The 18704-nt window shown below is 45.9% G+C and overlaps 1 protein-coding gene across 2 annotated transcripts in view; it reads left to right on the top strand.

Annotated features, from left to right (window-relative positions):
* Window positions 1–15180, top strand: part of LOC104696038 (gamma-aminobutyric acid type A receptor subunit pi) — a 29492-nt gene extending 14312 nt beyond the window's left edge. For both annotated transcript variants that reach the window (XM_039559509.1, XM_019292330.3), the window contains 9 exons: window positions 136–225; window positions 1479–1591; window positions 4383–4450; window positions 6408–6625; window positions 7477–7559; window positions 9878–10015; window positions 11372–11524; window positions 12060–12253; window positions 13152–15180. In XM_039559509.1, the coding sequence (XP_039415443.1) occupies window positions 170–225; window positions 1479–1591; window positions 4383–4450; window positions 6408–6625; window positions 7477–7559; window positions 9878–10015; window positions 11372–11524; window positions 12060–12253; window positions 13152–13466 (1338 nt within the window). In that variant the 5' untranslated portion in view covers window positions 136–169 and the 3' untranslated portion in view covers window positions 13467–15180. The remainder of the gene's footprint in view (window positions 1–135; window positions 226–1478; window positions 1592–4382; window positions 4451–6407; window positions 6626–7476; window positions 7560–9877; window positions 10016–11371; window positions 11525–12059; window positions 12254–13151) is intronic.
* The last annotated feature ends 3524 nt before the right edge of the window (window positions 15181–18704 follow it).

The raw sequence follows: 18704 nt of genomic DNA, 5'->3' as shown, positions 1-18704 counted from the left end.
AGCCACTGCGTATCAGGACTGTTTAACATCACTCCATGATGGTTCTGACTGTGCAGCATTTCTTTTCCCTGTCTCCTTCCCTTAAAATAATTTTTCTTAAACCACAAAACTTCGTCTTTCTTTTCTTCTTCACAGACAAGCAGAGCAAATACAGAAACAATCTCCAGAGATGTTCTGCAGATATTTTTCCTTCTTTTGTCTGTGTCTTTTCCTTCCAACCCAAAGGTAGGTGAAGGGTTTGTTTTATTTTAAAGGGAACTTTTGAATTACATTTCACATAAAAAATGTGGGTCAAAAGGAAACTATGCTTCCAGTTATCCAGCCCATCCTAATGAAGCAGGCTGCAGTCAGGGATGTGGTATAGGAGAGAGCAATCTGCACAGGTCCCTAAACCACAATATATCCATTGACAGTGCAACCCCCGATTTCCTGCTCAGAACCAGCACAGTTTGTAGTTTTTTTACCAGAAATGCCTCCCGCAGGGCTCCCAGCTCTGTTATTACCGTCCTTGGACCTACAAGTCCCAAATTTCTTGAAGTATTTACATATATATTGTGCAAAACCTGATTCTGCTGTAAGGTCCTGTTTCGTCTAAATCCTGCAGCTCCAAGGCCCTATTAACCCAGCTTTGAAGGAAACAGAAGAAAAAACCTGGGTGAGAGCTGTGAGTAACACCATGGCTGCTTCCTGCCCAGAGCAGGGTCCTGAGACTGGGATCAGCAAAGGCTCTGCCTCCCATCTCCTGCCCAAAGCAAGAACAAACTCTTAACCCTTCCCTTGGTTACACTTTCCTTGTGTGAGTGTGTGCCACTCTGCACCATAACACCTTTTACAGTCCAAACCCCTGTCCCTCTCACTGTCTGTGTGAGGGTGCAGAGCTGTCAGCCTCAAATGCAGCTCCTGCCTTCAATGTCCAGCCACAAAACATAAATTCTGACAGCACTGCCCACAGAGCTTTGGGGGTGCCTGTGAACTGCACAATCCTCCACCCTTCCCCTGCAGTATTACTCCTGACAACAGCTGTAGGAGCTGACACTCACATTTGAGGATGAAGCTTATTTAGGGGACTAGAGATTAGAGAGGAGGAGCTGTTGGGCTGTAAGATTTGTCTCAGGTTGTCATAAATGGGAGGAAAAAAGAAATGCATGTTCCTTATACAGACTGTACAAGAAGGGGTGGGGAGAGGAGATTGGGTGTTATTGTAAAGGCTTGTGATCTACAGACCTTGCTTGATTTTCTGTGATATTTTAAGAACCTGTAGCTATCGACTGAGGCAATTTGCCATTTTCCCACCTCTTGAAGGTGCTAATTATTCAGCCAAGACAGCAATGTGAGCAAATGCTTGTGATTTCAATTATCTACTTGGTTTTAATAACTATTTTATGCAGTTTGCTTGTTTGAGAACAAGCTGGAAACAGTTGCAGCTGCACACCAGATGTGCCCAGCCCAACATGTAACAGTTGTGTTTGTGTCCCCAGGAGGTGCTCCCTGGGCCATGGATCCCTCTTGCACGGCAGGGACACAGCATCGCTCCCCGGATTTGAGAACCTCACCACGGGGTACAACAAATACCTCCGGCCCTACTTTGGTGGTATGTTGGCTCCACACATGGGAGCATTTAAAATCAATCTGTAAGGCTCATGTGGAGGGGAGAGCAGGCTTTAAGCTTGCTCTAGGATACTGCAGTTTCAAAGGTAGTGTTTCTTTTAAATGAGTTGGTGTCCCAGGCTGCCCTCCTTTCTGTTGTCTTGAATAGCTGGTGCACATATGTGTGGGGCTTGGGAACATGTCCAGCTGTGAGGTGAAGAGCAGGGAATTTATAAACTTTAGCATCTCTATGAAAGACCTGACCGAATAACTAAGTTCTGCTCTAACTGTACAAGCTTTTGTTTAGAGCCTGACCCTTGTGAATTTCTGCTTTACTTTTGCTCATGTACAGCTATTACAGCTATTTATGCAGTTAAAGAGGAACAAAGCCATTCTGCTTGCCAGGAACATTGACTTTTGACACATGGTTTCACTTCACACTGAGGCACAAACCTGTTTCAAACCCTGGTGAGACTGGAGAGTCGGGAGCAGGCAGGTATTTAGGAACTTACCTGAGGCTATTGAGCAATTTGGGTGTCAGGTCTCCCACCTTCCAGGTGAGTGCTGTCATCACACAGAGGAAAGGGTTTCTCAGAATGACATTCAGAACCTGAAAAGTATAACTGAAAGTTTAAGTAACAGCAATGACCATTTTTATTTCTATTAATTTTGGTTTTGTGCCCGAACTCATTAATGAAAAATTGATAGAAAAATTTCTCATCAGCTTTCAAAAGGTCTTGGATGTTTCCTATTGTAGACTGACCTGCTGCTACTGGTAGCCCTGAGCTGCTTCCTTTTTCTGACCATGGTAATAAATTTCTGGGACAATACAGAATTTACCATCTTGTTGTGCCGAGACCTGATGCAGGACTAGAAAAGCTCCTCTAAATCCTGTGACACCAGTGAGCAGATGCTTCTTTGTGAGATAACAGAGATCAACTGCATCTGCAGCAAACGTTAACCAAGAAGGGTCAGGACTCTGGTGTGACCTCCCCCCGAGGCTGAGTCCTCACAGATGTGTCCCGTAGTCAGTAACTGCAGTGGGCTTCAAGAGTGCGAATAGACAGAGATGTGAACAACAGCTACTTTAAAAAATACACATCTTTTGTAAACGAAATATATTTATGAACAGTTTAAAACAAACAAACAAAGCCAAAACCACCTGGAAAGAGATTTAGAAATTGTGTCCATTCGTGGTTCCTCGCTGTGATTTGGATGATGAAAAGGAGTTTCAGAGGTCCCACGAGGAAAGGCAGCGCTGTGTTGTCACCCAGGCAGAGAGGGCTGTGCTGGAGAGCGCCGAGCCGCGCTCGGAGCCCCGCGTTCTTCCGGCATCGGCAGAGCCCGGCCCGGCGCGGGTCCCTGCTGTCCCCGTGTCGCTGTTTCCCCGTGTCGCCGTGTCCCTGTGTCCCCCTCTCCCTGTGTCGCTGTGTCGCCGTGTCCCTGTGTCCCCCGTGTCGCTGTGTCCCCGTGTCGCCGTGTCCCTGTGTCCCCCTCTCCCGTGTCCCCCTCTCCCCGTGTCGCCGTGTCCCTGTGTCCCCCTCGTCCTGTGTCGCTGTGTCCCCCTCTCCCCGTGTCCCTGTGTCCCCCTCTCCCCGTGTCCCTGTGTCCCCCTCTCCCCGGTCCCCGTGTCCCCGTGTCCCCGTGTCCCCCTCCCCGTGTCGCTGTGTCCCCTCTCCCGTGTCCCTGTGTCCCCGTGTCCCCGTGTCCCCCGGTCCCCGTGTCCCCGTGTGTCCCCCTCTCCCCGTGTCCTGTGTCCCCGTGTCCCCGTGTCCCCGTGTCCCTGTGTCCCCCTCTCCCCGTGTCCCTGTGTCCCCTCTCCCCGTGTCCCGTGTCCCGTGTCCCCGTGTCCCCTCTCCCCGTGTCGCTGTGTCCCCCTCTCCCCGCTGTCTCTTGTCCTGTCCTCTCCCCGTGTCCCGTGTCCCGTGTCCCTGTGTCCCCCTCTCCCCGTGTCCCTGTGTCCCCTCTCCCCGTGTCCCGTGTCCCTTGTCCCCTTCCCCGTCCTGTCCCTCTCTCTCGTTGTTGTCCCCTCTCCCCGTGTCCCCGTGTCCCTGTGTCCCCTCTCCCCGTGTCCCGTGTCCCCGTGTCCCTCTCCCCGTGTCCCGTGTCCCCGTGTCCCCTCTCCCCGTGTCGCTGTGTCCCCCTCTCCCCGTGTCCCCTCTCCCCGTGTCCCCGTGTCCCGTGTCCCCTGGCCCGGGCGGTGCTGCTCTCTCGCGGTGGATCCCGGCAGCGACGCTCGGTTTGCGGATCCGTCAGGTGGGAGCTGAAACCCGGCAAAGGCTACTGCTCCTCTGGATTTCAGGCAGTGCCTGTTCTCGGGAATCAGGGACCTTCTCTGCCTCTCGCTGCATCCTCCCCAGGAGCCGGGGCTGCCAGCGCTCCCTGAGCTGTGGGAAGTGCTCTGCGCAGAGGTCCCTGGCCTGGCTGCTCTCTGGCTGGTGTGGGCTGTGAAGCAAGGAGCAAAGTGGCCCTGGCTGCCTGTCCAACGGCAAATGCCACTGAAATGCTGCTGATTTATACTGCTGAGCTTCACAGCCGGTGCTGCTGGGTATTTTGCCCCTGCTACCATCACCAAACACAGAACCACAGCTTCCTAACAGTGACAACTGTACTTTGGATCATGTAATTTGTGAGCTTATTGCTCTGAAACTGTGTCTGACCCTCTGGGCCTCTGCAGTTTTAGAGACAGCAAGTGAGACTGAGGACAGTGCCCACCCTGCAAAGTGTCCTGAGAGGCTTTACTGTGCCCTTCACACTCCCATTCTCTCTGCTGAAGCATTTCTTTCCCTCTGTAGGAGAACCTGTACAGATTGCAGTGAGTCTGGACATCGCAAGTATTTCTAGTATATCTGAGAGTGACATGGTAAGTGAAAGAATTTTTATTTTACACGATAAGAATGAGATCTGCCTGGGAGACTTCGCATGTATTCCTGTGTGTTCAGCACAGAAATGGTCATTTTGAAACTGCTTTGCTGGTCTGTGGCCGTTGACCACTTTCAGAGGTGGGGTGAAAACAGGACTCATGTATGACTGCAGACTGTGGAGATGCCATTGTAATGTGGGCTTACAAGTAAATAGAAGTGGTTCCAAAAGTCCTACTGGTCAAAAACTCATTACCTTCTGGAAATCAGGCCCTGTGGAAATGGAAAAAATCAGTCCTGTGTGGCATCCCTTTCCTTCATGTGGAAGCACTTCGTGTGGGATAGGGATGGCTCTGTTGGACGTGCTGGCTCTGACTGAAGTCCTGGACAGGGTTTCTTCTCAAGGAGAAGAAGTAAGGCTTTGAGCTGTGACACAGTCTGAGGCTCAAAGGACTGGTCATCCCAAGAAAAGAAAGAAAATAAATTTAAATATATAGAGAACATCTTCCCACCACTGGTGAATCTGATTCATTCCACTTCTGATAACAGCTGGATTTCAAACATTGATCACTGAAAGCTCCTCTTTCAGATTGACCAAAACTATGGGCAACTTGGGTAAATTCAGCAAATAGTTTCAGTCCAAGCAGTCAGAAGTTCAGTCAGGAACAATTTCAACAGTTAACTTCTGCCTTTTCGAGACTACCACCACCAATTCTTTTTTTCTACCTCCTCCCAACAAATTAATCAAGTTCACTAAATAAAATTTTGTAACTTTGCTAAAGCTATTCATTTTGGGGAAGGAGCAGAAGCAACAAAATCAGTTATTCACAAACCTCTAACTTAAATGAAGTGCCTTGTAGAATAGTTCCTGTTCTGGATTTTTTTCTTGATGATCCATCTAAATTTCTCTGGCCATATAGGAAACATTGCAGAGGCTCAATCTGTGCCTTGATAAAAGTTGGAAAATCAACCAGGATTCTTCACTTTTGCCGCTACTATAACTCACTGTATTGAAAGCCATAACAACCCAATATTTGACATCACAGGCTGAAGGTAAAATTTTAAAAGTTGCATATGCTGACACTGATACCCTTTAATTCCTTAAAACATTTGAAAATTGGAGATGGGATGAAGCAGAAGTGCTTGATCTTCCAGAGCCAGGCAGCAGTTCTACGGTGAAATGCAGTTGTTCAGGCTGTTAGCACAAGCGCCCATGCCAGTCTGCCTGTGACACAGATGTTCTGAAAGTAAAAGGCTTTGACTGTGAGGAAGGAAGTGAAATAGTCCAACAGTGCCTGTGGTATCCAGAAGTCTCAGCAAAGCATCACCTTCAGAGCTGAGTGGGTGCTGCTTATTCTTTTCTGTTGGGGCACTGTGAAAATGCTCCAGTCACTGCAGGTTGATTTTGGCAGGCCAAGCTCAAGTTAATCCCAGTGTTCTTAGATTCAAAATTCCTATTAAAATAGAAGGCACAAGCTTTCTTTTTTTCATTTGTTTGGGGTTTTATTAAGACCTCCCTGAAATAACAGGTGGGATTCACTTACCCTTTTTCTCCAAAGTGTCAATGCCTCTTTGATGACCAGATTTATAGTACGTGTGGAATTTCCCAGCTCTAGGCAATGACTGATCTGTAACATCACTGACTTGCAGGGTGCCCTCAAGCGTGGGCTTCCCAACTGTTCTCTTAACCTGCAAAATGGACACAAAAACATCATTTACAATCATTGCTCATTAAAAACATAAAGCACTATAAGTATAATCTTTAGTCCTCAAACTCCACACCTTAGAGTGGAAGTGTATTAGAAATATTACGGAGTGAATAAAACTGGGATGAAAACAAAGCTTGAAGCTTGGTTGAACAAAGATGTGTTCTGTCCCCTGTCACACACGTGGTGTGCCTGCAGCTGTGCCGTGCAGGTGCTGGACACGTGTCCTCCCAGGCTCTGCTCTCTTTGCCAGGATTACACAGCCACCATCTCCCTGCGGCAGCGCTGGACAGACCCACGGCTGGTCTTCCATGGCAACGAGAGCTTCACGCTGGACGCTCGCCTGGTGGAATTGCTCTGGGTGCCCGACACCTACATCGTGGAATCCAAAAGGTCCTTCCTGCACGACGTCACCGTGGGCAACCGCCTCATCAGGCTGTTCTCTAATGGCACTGTCCTGTATGCCTTAAGGTACAGAGACCTCTGGCTTTGGTGCTGCTGGCTCAGAATAGATTTCCAGAGTTACCCTGAACAGGAGCCGTACCAGCTGTCATGAGTCATGAGTTTAGGGTCAACAAGCCAGCTGTGACCATACTCTGCTGATCCATTTCCCCCTGTTCTGGCCTCCTGGAAATGCCAGTCAGGGATCAGGATCTCCCATCACAGTACTTGCTATGTCCTGAGACCTGCTCAGAAAGCTCATAAGTTTAGGTGTCACTGAGGAAAAGTCGAGTCAGATGGAGGAGGGGGAGGAATGGAAGGAGGACATCACAACAGTAAAAGTTTAACTGATAGTGGGAAACTATTTTCTTATCCAGTGCCCTGTAGTGATGACTTCTGTTTTTTATCAAGAGTTGCATTTGTCCATGTACTGCAGGAATGTGCACTGCACTTGGGTTAGCAATTCCTACAGTACTCTCCTTAGCTTGCAGTAACTGGGTCCCAGTTACCTCAGCTGCACAGAAAAACTCACCTACCTCCACGTTAGAGCAAGCCAGAGCACGTGTGCAGTTAGTTACTGTGCCTCATGTTGCAAGTGGTGACTTGTTAAGATGTGCAAATTGTAGCACTGGGGGAAAAAAAAAGTGAATCTAAACTCTCTATCCCAACAGAGCGAAGCAAAATTCCTCCTTGGGTTACGTTTTCATTGGGATGGCTGCAGAGAGCACTTGCTCTTAAGAAAGGTTCTCAGTTAATTAATTTCATAGGTTCAGATAATCTAACTGACAGGGCAGAGGCCTTACGATCCAGTTTGCTGTGTAAAACAGCAATTTCATTACATGCTTTTATTGCAATTTTCAAAGTTCTTTCTCTGCCTACAGAATCACTACTACTGTTGCCTGTAACATGGACCTGTCAAAATACCCTATGGACACACAAACATGCCGACTGCAGCTAGAAAGCTGTAAGTATAACATTCTAGAAAACTCTAGATTTTTTTATTCATAAGTAACTACACATGTTGTATATGTGGATTCAGCACAGTGGCTTTCTGAAGTAGACTTTTATTCCTGCAAATTATAATGTCCAGAAGAAAACAACTTCTGCATCATCATTCTTCAAATGTTTATGTTGTAATCCATAGTCCAGAGAACTCCTGTCACTGTGAAGTTTATGCAAAAAAGTGGTAATAAAGAATATTTTATTAAAGTGTAGGGAATTCAATCTTTCACAGAAAGGATGAAGTAATATTGGTTGCTTTTCAAAATTTAGGTCCTTTTGAACACACAGCTTCTTCAAAACTAACTTATGGGTAAGTGCAAGTACAGCAAGGAACAATTCTCATATTTTTAGGTAGCTACTACCTATTGCACCCCCCAAATCCCCACTGTAAAAAAGACATAAGGAAGGGTGGTTCTCACTAGAATTAAACATGGTTCTCAAATCATGAGCTGAAATTAGGGCAAACCCAGCTTTGTGGTACCTGCCCCTCCACTAGGGCTGACTGCTGCAGGAATACAGAGGATGGGACCCTCTTCAACAGAAGAGTCTCAGACTGGGAAGTCTCAAGAAGAGGAATTATCACTGAATTCTGCTCTCAATTAGATTAAAAGCTCACCTATGGCAATGCTGGCTGAGAAAGACTCCAGGAAAAAGTAAGCCACTGCAGGGTTGTTACCCCAGAGCTCAGCCAGCGCAGTGCTGCTGCTCTGTACCTGTGATGAGCAGGCAGCCAGCTCCTGCTGCATGGCACAAAACCAAACTTCCACTATCTCAGCACTGAAAAGACCAGATTTTTTAACTTCTGGGGTTGCAGCATGAAGCATCTAGGGAAGCACATATTATTTTCACATTAAAATCATATTAGTTCACCATGGTTAACTTTATTACAAAGAATAGCTCCTGAAATAATAATGATTGGCCTCTTCTGCTAAAGCGGAGCATGTTTAGGCCTGGTTTAAAAGTGATTGGGTCCTACATCATGCTCAGTTGCTGTATAATTCCAGTGAAATTACATACATATTGCCCACTGGAGATTTCATTAGGATAAGTGCCCAGAAATAATGCTATTTAAATATACACCAGATGAATTAACTACAATCTATCACTTATTATAAAATTTTCCTGAGTAACCACGATTTATAAAACCACTTAGGAACTTCGAAAAGTCACATGCTTAGGATTCTACTCAGGGATTCATACTCTGGACACCTAATTTAGGAGTTCATCACGCCCAAGCTCTGGTAATTTGTGTCTAATAAGAAAACACAATTAGATGTAAATAGAGCTGCAACTGCATCTGATTCCTTCTACCAGGACAAATGGGTTATTATCAGAATCACAGCGTCCCTACACATGGTCTCAAAGAAGGGCTCTTAATAAAAGAATTAAATCAGTGAAACTGATGGGCTTGTTTCCTAAATTAAGTCAAATTTTTGAAGGGAATGTCAGGCTGGCAACTCAGTACAAGATTTATCTCTCAGACTGCAGTATTCCTCAGTCTATCCTGAGGTCATGTCATCACTTACATCCCCGGAGGCAACCATTCAGATGGCATATACAGAGTCCCACTGCTTTTAGGCAGGAATTTGGTGTTACCTAAATCTTGTGTGCATTTATTTTTCCTCAGTAACTTAATGCCTTTGAGGATAGGAGGAATGATTTGCAGAAAAAGTTGTTTTTATGAGCAGGTTTTCTGGGCAATGTGTACCCAGTCAGAGGAGCCTGGTTCATAACCACATAGCAGTCTCAGCTATAAGTTCTCAACTAACTGAAAATGCATTTTCTGATGTTTTAAAGCACTTGAATAGATGACTCCGTGAAATGTGCTTCTGCTCCATGGTAAGGGGCTCAGTGGGATCTGAATTCTCTTTTTTAACCACTGTGTTCTCCTGCTCTCCCCTCAGACTGAAGAGACTGCATTTGAGGGTTAACCACTGCAGTACTTCTATCCTGCTGCATGTAATCAAGCTGTGTATGACAGCAATGGATTATCTTTGAAAACATAAATACCCCACGTAAACAATTGAAATAGGCTCTCAGCAGCCTTGCACGTTGTGTGTCGTTCCCAGAGGTTTGTGCTCCTGTCCAAATCCGGAGCAGGAGACCAAGTGTGGTGAAGGAAGCACAGCCAGTGTCCTCTGTGGTCAGACACAGCTCAGGGGGCCTGTGTCCAGCCTGCAGTGCCAGCATCAGGGTTCTGCTCCCTGCAGGAGACAGAGCAGGGCAGCAGCTGGGCTTTCACTGGCGAAAGCAGTCACAAAGTCTCTGTGTTCTCCTAAGGGGGCTACAATGAAAATGATGTCACCTTCACCTGGCTGAGAGGAAATGACTCCGTCCACGGCATCGAGAAGCTGCAGCTCTCTCAGTACACGGTGGAACACTACCACACCCTGGTCTCGAAGTCACAGCAGGAGACAGGTAAATTCTTGAGAGAAAGGAGCAGAGAAGGCTCTTGACTATTCCCCATCCCATCTCCTCTTGTTCCTGTGGGCCAGGATCTCTTGACTCAGGCCTGAACCAGCAAAGTCTTTAGCAGATCTTACTCTCACAAAAAGAGATGAACAGAAAGGTGATAAAATCCTATTAGTTGCAATCATTGCAATACAATTTCAATGTATGAAATCTTATACAGTTGCAATCTGTAAGATGGAAATCCACAGAAAGATGGAGGTTTAAAATATACTGTATTCATTTGATGGATTTTTAATTTTTTTTAAAGTCTCCTTTTTTTTTCTCCACACGTATCTGAAGAAACTCTATCCCTTTTATCCAGGTGTGCAGTCTATAAATACTGTGGAGAGCAATGTTTACAGTAACTAGGAGTAAAATTAATTTTTTAAATATACATTTGTTTGTAAATTACAATTCTATCATGATGGATAACATATTTTTGTAGATCAGAATTCAATATTTTTTTCATTATCAGTGTAAAATACTCTTTTCTCCAATCACAGACACTATGAAAGGGGACAAAACTTCCTTAGAATGACAAGGTTTTACAGATATCAGTGTTTTGTTGTTTTGTTGCATACACAGCCCATGAACAACATGGACTTTGTTTCTACACTTCAAAGGGAATTATTGTTTATAGAGAAGAACTATATCCTGAAAACACTACTGATCCAGCCTCAGAACCCTTATGTCAGTAGTTACAACAAATTGATTTTTAAAAGGTGACTGATTTTTTTTGAGCACAAAAAGATACCATTATCAAAGATCACAAATCGCTAATGAAAATGGCGGTCTAATTCTCTGTGATTATAAGGTACTCGGATGCTTTGGAATGTGAGCCAGAGCCTGCTGACATCAAGAGACAAATGTTTTGTCTGATTTTCAGCCATCAGATAAGGCTGAACTTGGTAGTGCCCTTCAGAGCAGGTGTTGGGAAAGGTGTGCTGTGCTGAGTGAGAGAGAACGGGTGAGAGCATCGGCCCTGCTCTGCTCTGAGCTGAGGCCCTGCTGTAACATTCCCGCTGTGCTCAGCTGCAGGAGCCCCTCTGCAAGGCGTGTGCTGTTCAGATGCCTCTTTGCCTGTGAGGGCTGTGTGTGCCCCTCGTGTGGGGTGTGTTGGCTGTGTGTCAGCTCTGAGGGTGTCCCCTTGTGTGGGGTATTACCTCCATCAGCTCTCTGAGGTGGAAGCAAGGCCTCTCCCATGGTTGTGGTGTGGCTCTGCTGAGCTACATCAGCTGAAGGGCCAGTGCTGGGCTGTCTCAATTTCACTTCAGGTGTCCTTGGGAATCTCACATTCACCAAGTCTCTTCCTTTCATGAACAGGCAGTTACCGACGACTGATATTACAGTTTGAACTGAGAAGAAATGTCCTTTACTTCATTCTGGAGACCTACATACCTTCCACTCTGCTTGTCATGTTGTCCTGGGTTTCTTTTTGGATCACACTGGACTCAGTGCCTGCAAGAACCTGCATTGGTGAGTTACTGGCTGAGGAAGTGAGAAGATTTAAGCAGGCAGAGGAGCCTTTGAAGGCTAGGCTAGCTTTTCTTGAGCTACCTGCTCAGGGATAAATGGTCTGCTTGCCTTCTGCTGTTCCTTGGGGCAGAGCTGGTTTGGTGTGGAGGAGATGCTGTGGCAGGGATATGTGCCCACCTGCAGGGCTGTGTGTGGCCAAGGCTCCCAGGAGATCCGCTGCAGAGAGTAGAGGACAGAGCACACGATCTTTGTGATGTGCTTTGGAGGGAGCAGGACGGGGGGTTTTTTTACTGAAAGCATGAAAAAGAAGAGAGGCAACTGCCTGTTGGAGCCAAGCTGCCAAAGGCAGGGAGAGCCTGTGTGAAGCCAGTAGCTAATGCTACAAAAGCATTTCAGTTGCTGTGATGGATGATTTGGATTTGGTAAGAAGTGATGTGCTTTATCTGGCTAGCAATAGAGAGCAATGACATGAGCAGAAGGGTAGGCCAAGATTTCTCCCAAGTGTCCCCAAGAAAAGGTCTCTCTGTTTTCCAAGGAGTTACAACAGTGCTTTCTATGACAACTCTGATGATCGGCTCACGAAGTTCACTTTCGAAAACCAACTGTTTCATTAAGGCCATTGATGTTTATCTTGGCATCTGCTTCAGCTTCATCTTTGGTGCCCTTGTGGAATATGCAGTGGCTCACTACAGCTCATCACAGAAGTGTGCAGCTAAAGTACCAGAAGAGGTGAGGCCCAATGTACCTGAATAAGCACAGTGGTCTCGGACTAACAGCAATTAGTTCTCCATTAACTGAATAAGACTGATGGTCTTCCTGCTTTGGATACATTAATAATGCTTCTCCTGATTGGCACTAAACCTAAATTTTTGTGTGTAACAAACATATGAATAGCACAGGAGTGCTGTGTCTCCGGTGCACTTCTGAGCAGCAGCCTTAGCTGACAGTCCTGTTGAGTTCATGGGACCACACTCAGAAGGGCACTTGGGCCTGGCACTGGAATTGGGTCCGTAGTCCTGAGTTGAGCTCGTGTGAGCTCTTCTGCTCCTTTCAAATGTAGCCAGAGAAGAGCCAGTATAACACAACTCTTCGCTCTTCTATCAAACAGCTCCAGTAACTCCAATAGAGGGAGATACTTCCCTCTACCAGAGGAAAGCTGAACCCTTCTTCCTCCCTTCCAAACATCAGTCCCACAGTGTTCTGTGGGGATTGTGAGAGTGAGTTGTTCAAGGGCTCTGCTTTAGTGGGAGAAATTAAATAGTCAGGTATGACTGTAGTCCAGTGGTCATCAAGGACCTAAATCCTGTCAGGGGCAAAAGAGGTTTCCCACCTCAATACTGAGTTCCCCAGGCATTAAGTTACTGTGTAGACAGGAAGAGATGGGTATCCTGTAGGAGATGGATGTTGGATTACTCAAGACTTGCTCAAGGATCTAAAAATATCTCTGGAAATACAGTGGTGGAAACAGGCATATCTGGGACCTCAGACCCTCCTAAGATTAGGGAGCAGCTGACAGGTGTGTTTGAGTATTAGGATGACCATGTATGAAGCTGTGCTCTTATTTCTTTGTCCTTATGGTCTCCTTGCTCTGCAGGAGAAGACAGACCTTAAAACTCTTGTTTCCTAGGGGCCTGCAAATGAATTAACTGAAGAAATGGAAGAAGTTAACATCACCAACATCCTCAACAATTCCATCACCAGCTATAAACAGAAAATCAGCTTCACAAGCATTGAGATTTCCAGCGATAATGTTAACTGCAGTGACTTGACCATGAAAAGTCATGAGAAAATCAAATGTGTCTTGAGAAACAAAATGCACAGGATTATTGGTTATTTCACAATTCAGAACCCTGGCAATGTGGACCACTACTCAAAATTGCTTTTCCCTTTGTTTTTCATGCTGGTCAATGTGTTTTATTGGGCTTATTATCTGTACTTTTAGTAGAAATTAATTGCTTCATTCTACTTCAGCAGGAGAGGAATTGTGCCAGTGGGCATCCAGGTACCTAACCTCAGTGGATTCAGTGTGGACAAAAAACTTCCTTGTGTTTCCTGAGGTACCCAGCAGAAGAGTGTGTGAGGTGTGCATGCAAGGCCTTGGTGTGTCAGCATCAGTAGCACTGACTCTGACAGCAGCCTGTTCAGCTGAGTGGCTGTGCTGGGCTCTTCTGCTCATAGCTGCATTTCATTCCACACCTCACCTGGCTGGAGAAGGGTGTGCAGGACTGAACATGGCAGCTACAGAGCACTACAGGCAGCAAAATTATTTTGGTAGCTTGGAGCAGGTTGGAACCTTCGAGTTTAGATGTCCCAGAGGACGTATAGGATCATAGCTGTTATTCTTTGTTTGCCAGAGATAACAAAGGGACTGTGATTGCTGCCTCAATAGCTGCTCTGTTGCAGTGAGAGAGCCCTGAGGCAGCAGCAGGAGCACAGTGCAGCGCAGCACAGAGGGATGCTCCTGTGCATGGTGCTGCTTTGTCCCAGGTGATGCAGTGCCAGGCCGGTGATTCAGTACTGCACAGTGGTGCCCCATTGCTTTTAACATCTGTCACTCATTGAGGTAATCCTCACTTGCTGAAGTTCTCCATCCCTGAGACAGATGGAGGGCTTGTTGTTGGTAGAGCTGCATTTTTTCAGAGATTTGGGAACATGAAATAGAGGCAGCAAAATCGTTTTGTAACCCATCTCTTACACTCTTCCTGCTGTGCTGCAGTTGAACAGATTCTACCACTTTCCATGTCTTCCTCACAAATTATTTTTTGTCTTGGAGCGTGTTTCCTTCAGCTTTCACTGCTACAAGCAGCGCTCACTTCTTGCACAACTGGCCCATTTGTCATCCCCTCTTTTATGTGGCTGTGCAGCTGTGGCAAGTCAGCAGTGCTGCTGGGTGAAAAACGTGTGGGTTGGGGTAGGCTAGTCTAAATCAGCCTTTCACTCTCTATTTTAGGCTGTAACACTGTTACTTTTTTTAAAAAATTAGTATTCTAAGTGGTCTCTGGAAACTGCCCAAAGTCAGCTTTGTTTATCCTGCAGTTAGCAGGAGCCAGAGTTTTCTTTTAAAGATAAATTAAATGTGGCACAGTTACATTAAAGAACCAAATGCCATTTGGTACTGTGTAGCTCAAGGGATACTGGGAGTCTTTATTTCCTGATTGTAAAATAAATGGTTTATGGCAGGTTCCCCTACCCCACCACCCTTTTTTTGTCTATGCTACTTTCATGAGAGGGGGCAGTCCTGCAGTTATGTGGGCAGAACTGGAATTGCCTGCTGTGGCTCCATTCAGCTGAGTTCTGGCTGAGTGAGGCCTCTCAGTCTGTAGCTTATGTTACAGTCTCAGCACGCAGTGTTTGCTTAGCTTAAGAATCTCTTCTTGGGGTTCCTATAGAAGGTGAGCAGAGCACATGAAACTATAGATTTTTTACTTTAATAACTTTTTATTGAACCACTTCACCATGCTATACTGTGAGGGATCTAACCCACGTATTCATAAATCATACCTTTTACAAAGAGCAGCACAAGAAGACAAAGGGGAACAGACTGACAATGGCAAGTGGATAAACACAAACTCCAATAATGAAGTGTTGGCTTGTATATACTGGCATTTAAAGTCCATTCCATAAAAATGTAATAAAGTGAATGTTTGTGATATGAACACAACCCCTCAGAGAGATTCTCTACTAGAAAAAAAATCTGTATCTCTTTTCTGTATTGGTTTGTTTCTTTAAAACCCAACTGAAATGCCCTAATGTGTTCTACACTAGCTGCCAAATATTAATGTTAAAAAAAGGAATTTCTTTGTACAAAGCCTTCCAAGATCATCAAGTCCAGCTGTTCCCCCAGCCCTGCCAAGGACACCGCTAACCCCTGTCCCCAGGTGCCACATCCACACAGCTTTTAAATCCCTCCAGGGATGGGGACTCCACCACAGCCCTGGGCAGTCTGTTCCAATGCCACCATGTTTTCAGTGAAGAAACTTTCTCTGGTATCCACCCTGAGCCTGCCCTGGCCCAGCCTGAGGCCGTTCCCTCTCCTCCTGTCCCTGTTCCCTGGGAGCAGAGCCCGACCCCCCCGGCTGCCCCTCCTGTCAGGGACTTGTGCAGAGCCACAAGGTCCCCCCTGAGCCTCCTTTGCTCCAGGCTGAGCCCCTTTCCCAGCTCCCTCAGCCGCTCCTCATATGACTTGTGCTACAGACCCCTTCCCAGAAAGGCCTTTTCCAACGTGATCAATTCCATGACTTCAGCAGATGGCTCTCTCACAGCTTGCTTTCATTAGCTGTAGCTTTTGTTACAACTTTGCTGCTTTGACATTGCTCAGGTCTGGCACCAGGGGTGAATCCTATTTCCCTCAAGAGAGAGGAGCAGTTTATGCAAGATCCATGTGCAGCAGAGACAAGGTGAGAGGATGTTGTGCATATCACAGCTTGGTTTCTGGTCGCTTTCCTAGAGGAGGACCGAGATAGAATGGCCGTACATTCACTGTCGTGGAGAACACTCAGTACTGGTGCGAGAGAAAGCAGGAGAAGCTGAAGGAACATCCCCGAAATTTCCTCTTGGTGCCTGATTTCCTGGCCGGTTTTAGGGACAGGTAGTTTTTGCTGATGTGACTTTCCATTATAAAGTTTCCATTGCTTTGGAAAATATTAACTTTGCTGCGTAGATCAGACAGGCCCTACAGTTATAGCTGGAATATCCTAAAGATTTAGTTCCCAGTAATAATAGGGCTAAACCACAGCACCGCCAGAGGCAAAAACTGTATTATTTGAAATGAAACTTCTCATAAATATCCAGCTATGAAGTAATTTTATATCAGCTGCTCTTATATAAACTGGACAAGGCAAACTGTCCTATCCATCAACATTAAGGTTGCCAAGAAAAATTATTCTTTATTCATTGTCTGCAAGTTTTGGAGATCTCCCTTTCCATTAGACTTTCCCAGGAAACACTGTGGTTTGCCACTTTGAAGAACTCTGCTGGTAGCAGCACCAGTGTCAACTTTGGGCTTCAACCTCCTTGTGTGCCTCCCATCTCTGTGCCTCTGCAGGGAAGGGAAAAGGAATCTGCAAGCCTGTATTGAAACATACCCAAGCCTTTGATACAAGCACGGTGCTATCAGACACTTCTTTCGTCCTTGCAAGTTAAAATTTGAATGTCTACAGTGACCAACAATGAATATGCTGAAATACGTAACAGGAGAAATCTACAGTCAGGCACTGTTAGGTGCAAGGTGAGTCTGGTCAAAGCCTTTCATGGAAAGGTCAGCTTACAGGTAGGGGACAGACATTAATTTTGGGGTTTTTAAAATTATATGTGAAACCTTAAAAAAATTGAACCTCGATTTTAACTTACAAAGAAAATAATTAAAATGTTATTAAAATATGCAAAATTTATAATTTAATTATACAATTACAGTCTTATAGTCTAATAGCCCCACTGTATTTTGCTTATTAGTGAACAATTGCTCTCTTAAAGCTCACAGCATAATCATTTACTTGATGCTGGAGAATAAGTTAATTATGGATCTCCTGCCTTGGATTAATGGATTTAATAATCATGTTATGGTAGGATTAACTTATAGTTCATGTGCTTACAACACTAATGATGAGATTCATGAAAGCAGTGTCAGCACATGGGACTGGCCCCAGAAAAGGCCCTGTCTGGAGATCCCAGGACTGTCCCAGTCAGCGCTTCTGGGAGGAGCCAGCACATGGCATCAGTCGCCCCCATTTGCTGCTTACTTCAACAAAATTAATACTGCTCTCAGATGAGCTAAGCACCTCGGCTGAAGCTCAACTCTGGATACTGTGGGGGAAAAGTTTTCCTAGGAGATGGGTACAGTAGCAGGTAATGCACATACCCACTGGGCACAGCCACCTGTAGCCTGCTATGACCCAGTACAACAGGCTGAACATTCTTTTCTTTAATGCTTCTTTTGGGCACATAATACAAGTATAAAATTCCTTGGGTGGAAACACATTGAGTCAGCCAAGATTTCCTATCTCTAAACGAACCTCAAGTATAGGTAGGTAGTAGAGCCTAAGAGACAGAGCACTCTAGCTTCTCAGCTTGACTCCAGATGTTCAAGGAGAGGAACCATTGCAGGACAGAGAAGGTAGAAGGAACACATGGAAGGTTTTTGTACTTTGCTGTAATTCCTGACAAGACTTCTGTGCATGCCTATGTAACAGCCAGGTCTGCAAGTCTGGCAGGAGCCACATTGAGAAACCTTCCCTTAATTAAAACTCGCGTTGACACAAATTAAAACAGAATAAAGAGCTGAACCATATATTGGCTGAAGGAGCAATACCTCAAAAATCACCAGCAACAGGATTTCAAATTGCATCAGACACATACCTTGCCTATTATCACACAAAGCAGAATAATGTGATACAAATCAGAAACTGAGTGTAACACAGCCCTGGGCTCCTTTGCTGTGTCCCCTCCCTGCCCATCATCCAACTCGTGTTCCCACGGGAAGGTGGCAGAACTCCTTGCACTGATCATGCCATATGAAAATACTGGGGGAAAGCGAGGGAAATTGCTGCACAGCTAGCACAGCCCTTCCTGCTGAGACCGAGGGTACACAAATGATTCTCCAAGGTGTCGTTTCCCAGCTGATGGCAGCTGGCTCCCCATCACTGCAGCCTCCTGCCCTCACTGGGGGCTGTGAGGCCTCCTGTGCCCTCGGCCCTGCAGGCAGCTCCTGGGGGCTGCTGTCTGAAAAGCACAGGGCACTGCGCTGTTTGTCCTGCAGCTCCACCAGTGACATTAATCCACTGCTGCTTGTGTTTCATCCTGGGAGATATTTAGGGTAATTCAAGATTTGTGCTAAAAATCAACACTTTTCCCTACCAAAGCAAGCTTTAGGGATTAGAGACACACTGAAATAATGTATATTTTATTCCTGAAGCAGATGGGGCCATGCCTTTAATGTGCCTCTTCAAACCCGGCTGTGCATCTCGCTCTCTCTCCCTCCCTCTCCTCTTGCTCTGACTGCCACACATCCATCCAGTGTGGGGAGTTCTCCTCAGCTTGTCACAGCTGGCTTGGTAATGAAAGACATTCAGAGAGTTATCAGGCTATTTCTCCATTTCATACCACGGTGCTTTAACCTCAATTTGTTCCAGGTGATCTCAGGAATCTGTGACCAAGTAACCTTCAGCTGCAGATCATCTGCCAG

This window comes from Corvus cornix, chromosome 13 (assembly GCF_000738735.6).
Source record: "Corvus cornix cornix isolate S_Up_H32 chromosome 13, ASM73873v5, whole genome shotgun sequence".
Classification (NCBI taxonomy): Eukaryota; Metazoa; Chordata; class Aves; order Passeriformes; family Corvidae; genus Corvus; species Corvus cornix.
This window is presented reverse-complemented; position numbering and strand designations above follow the sequence as displayed.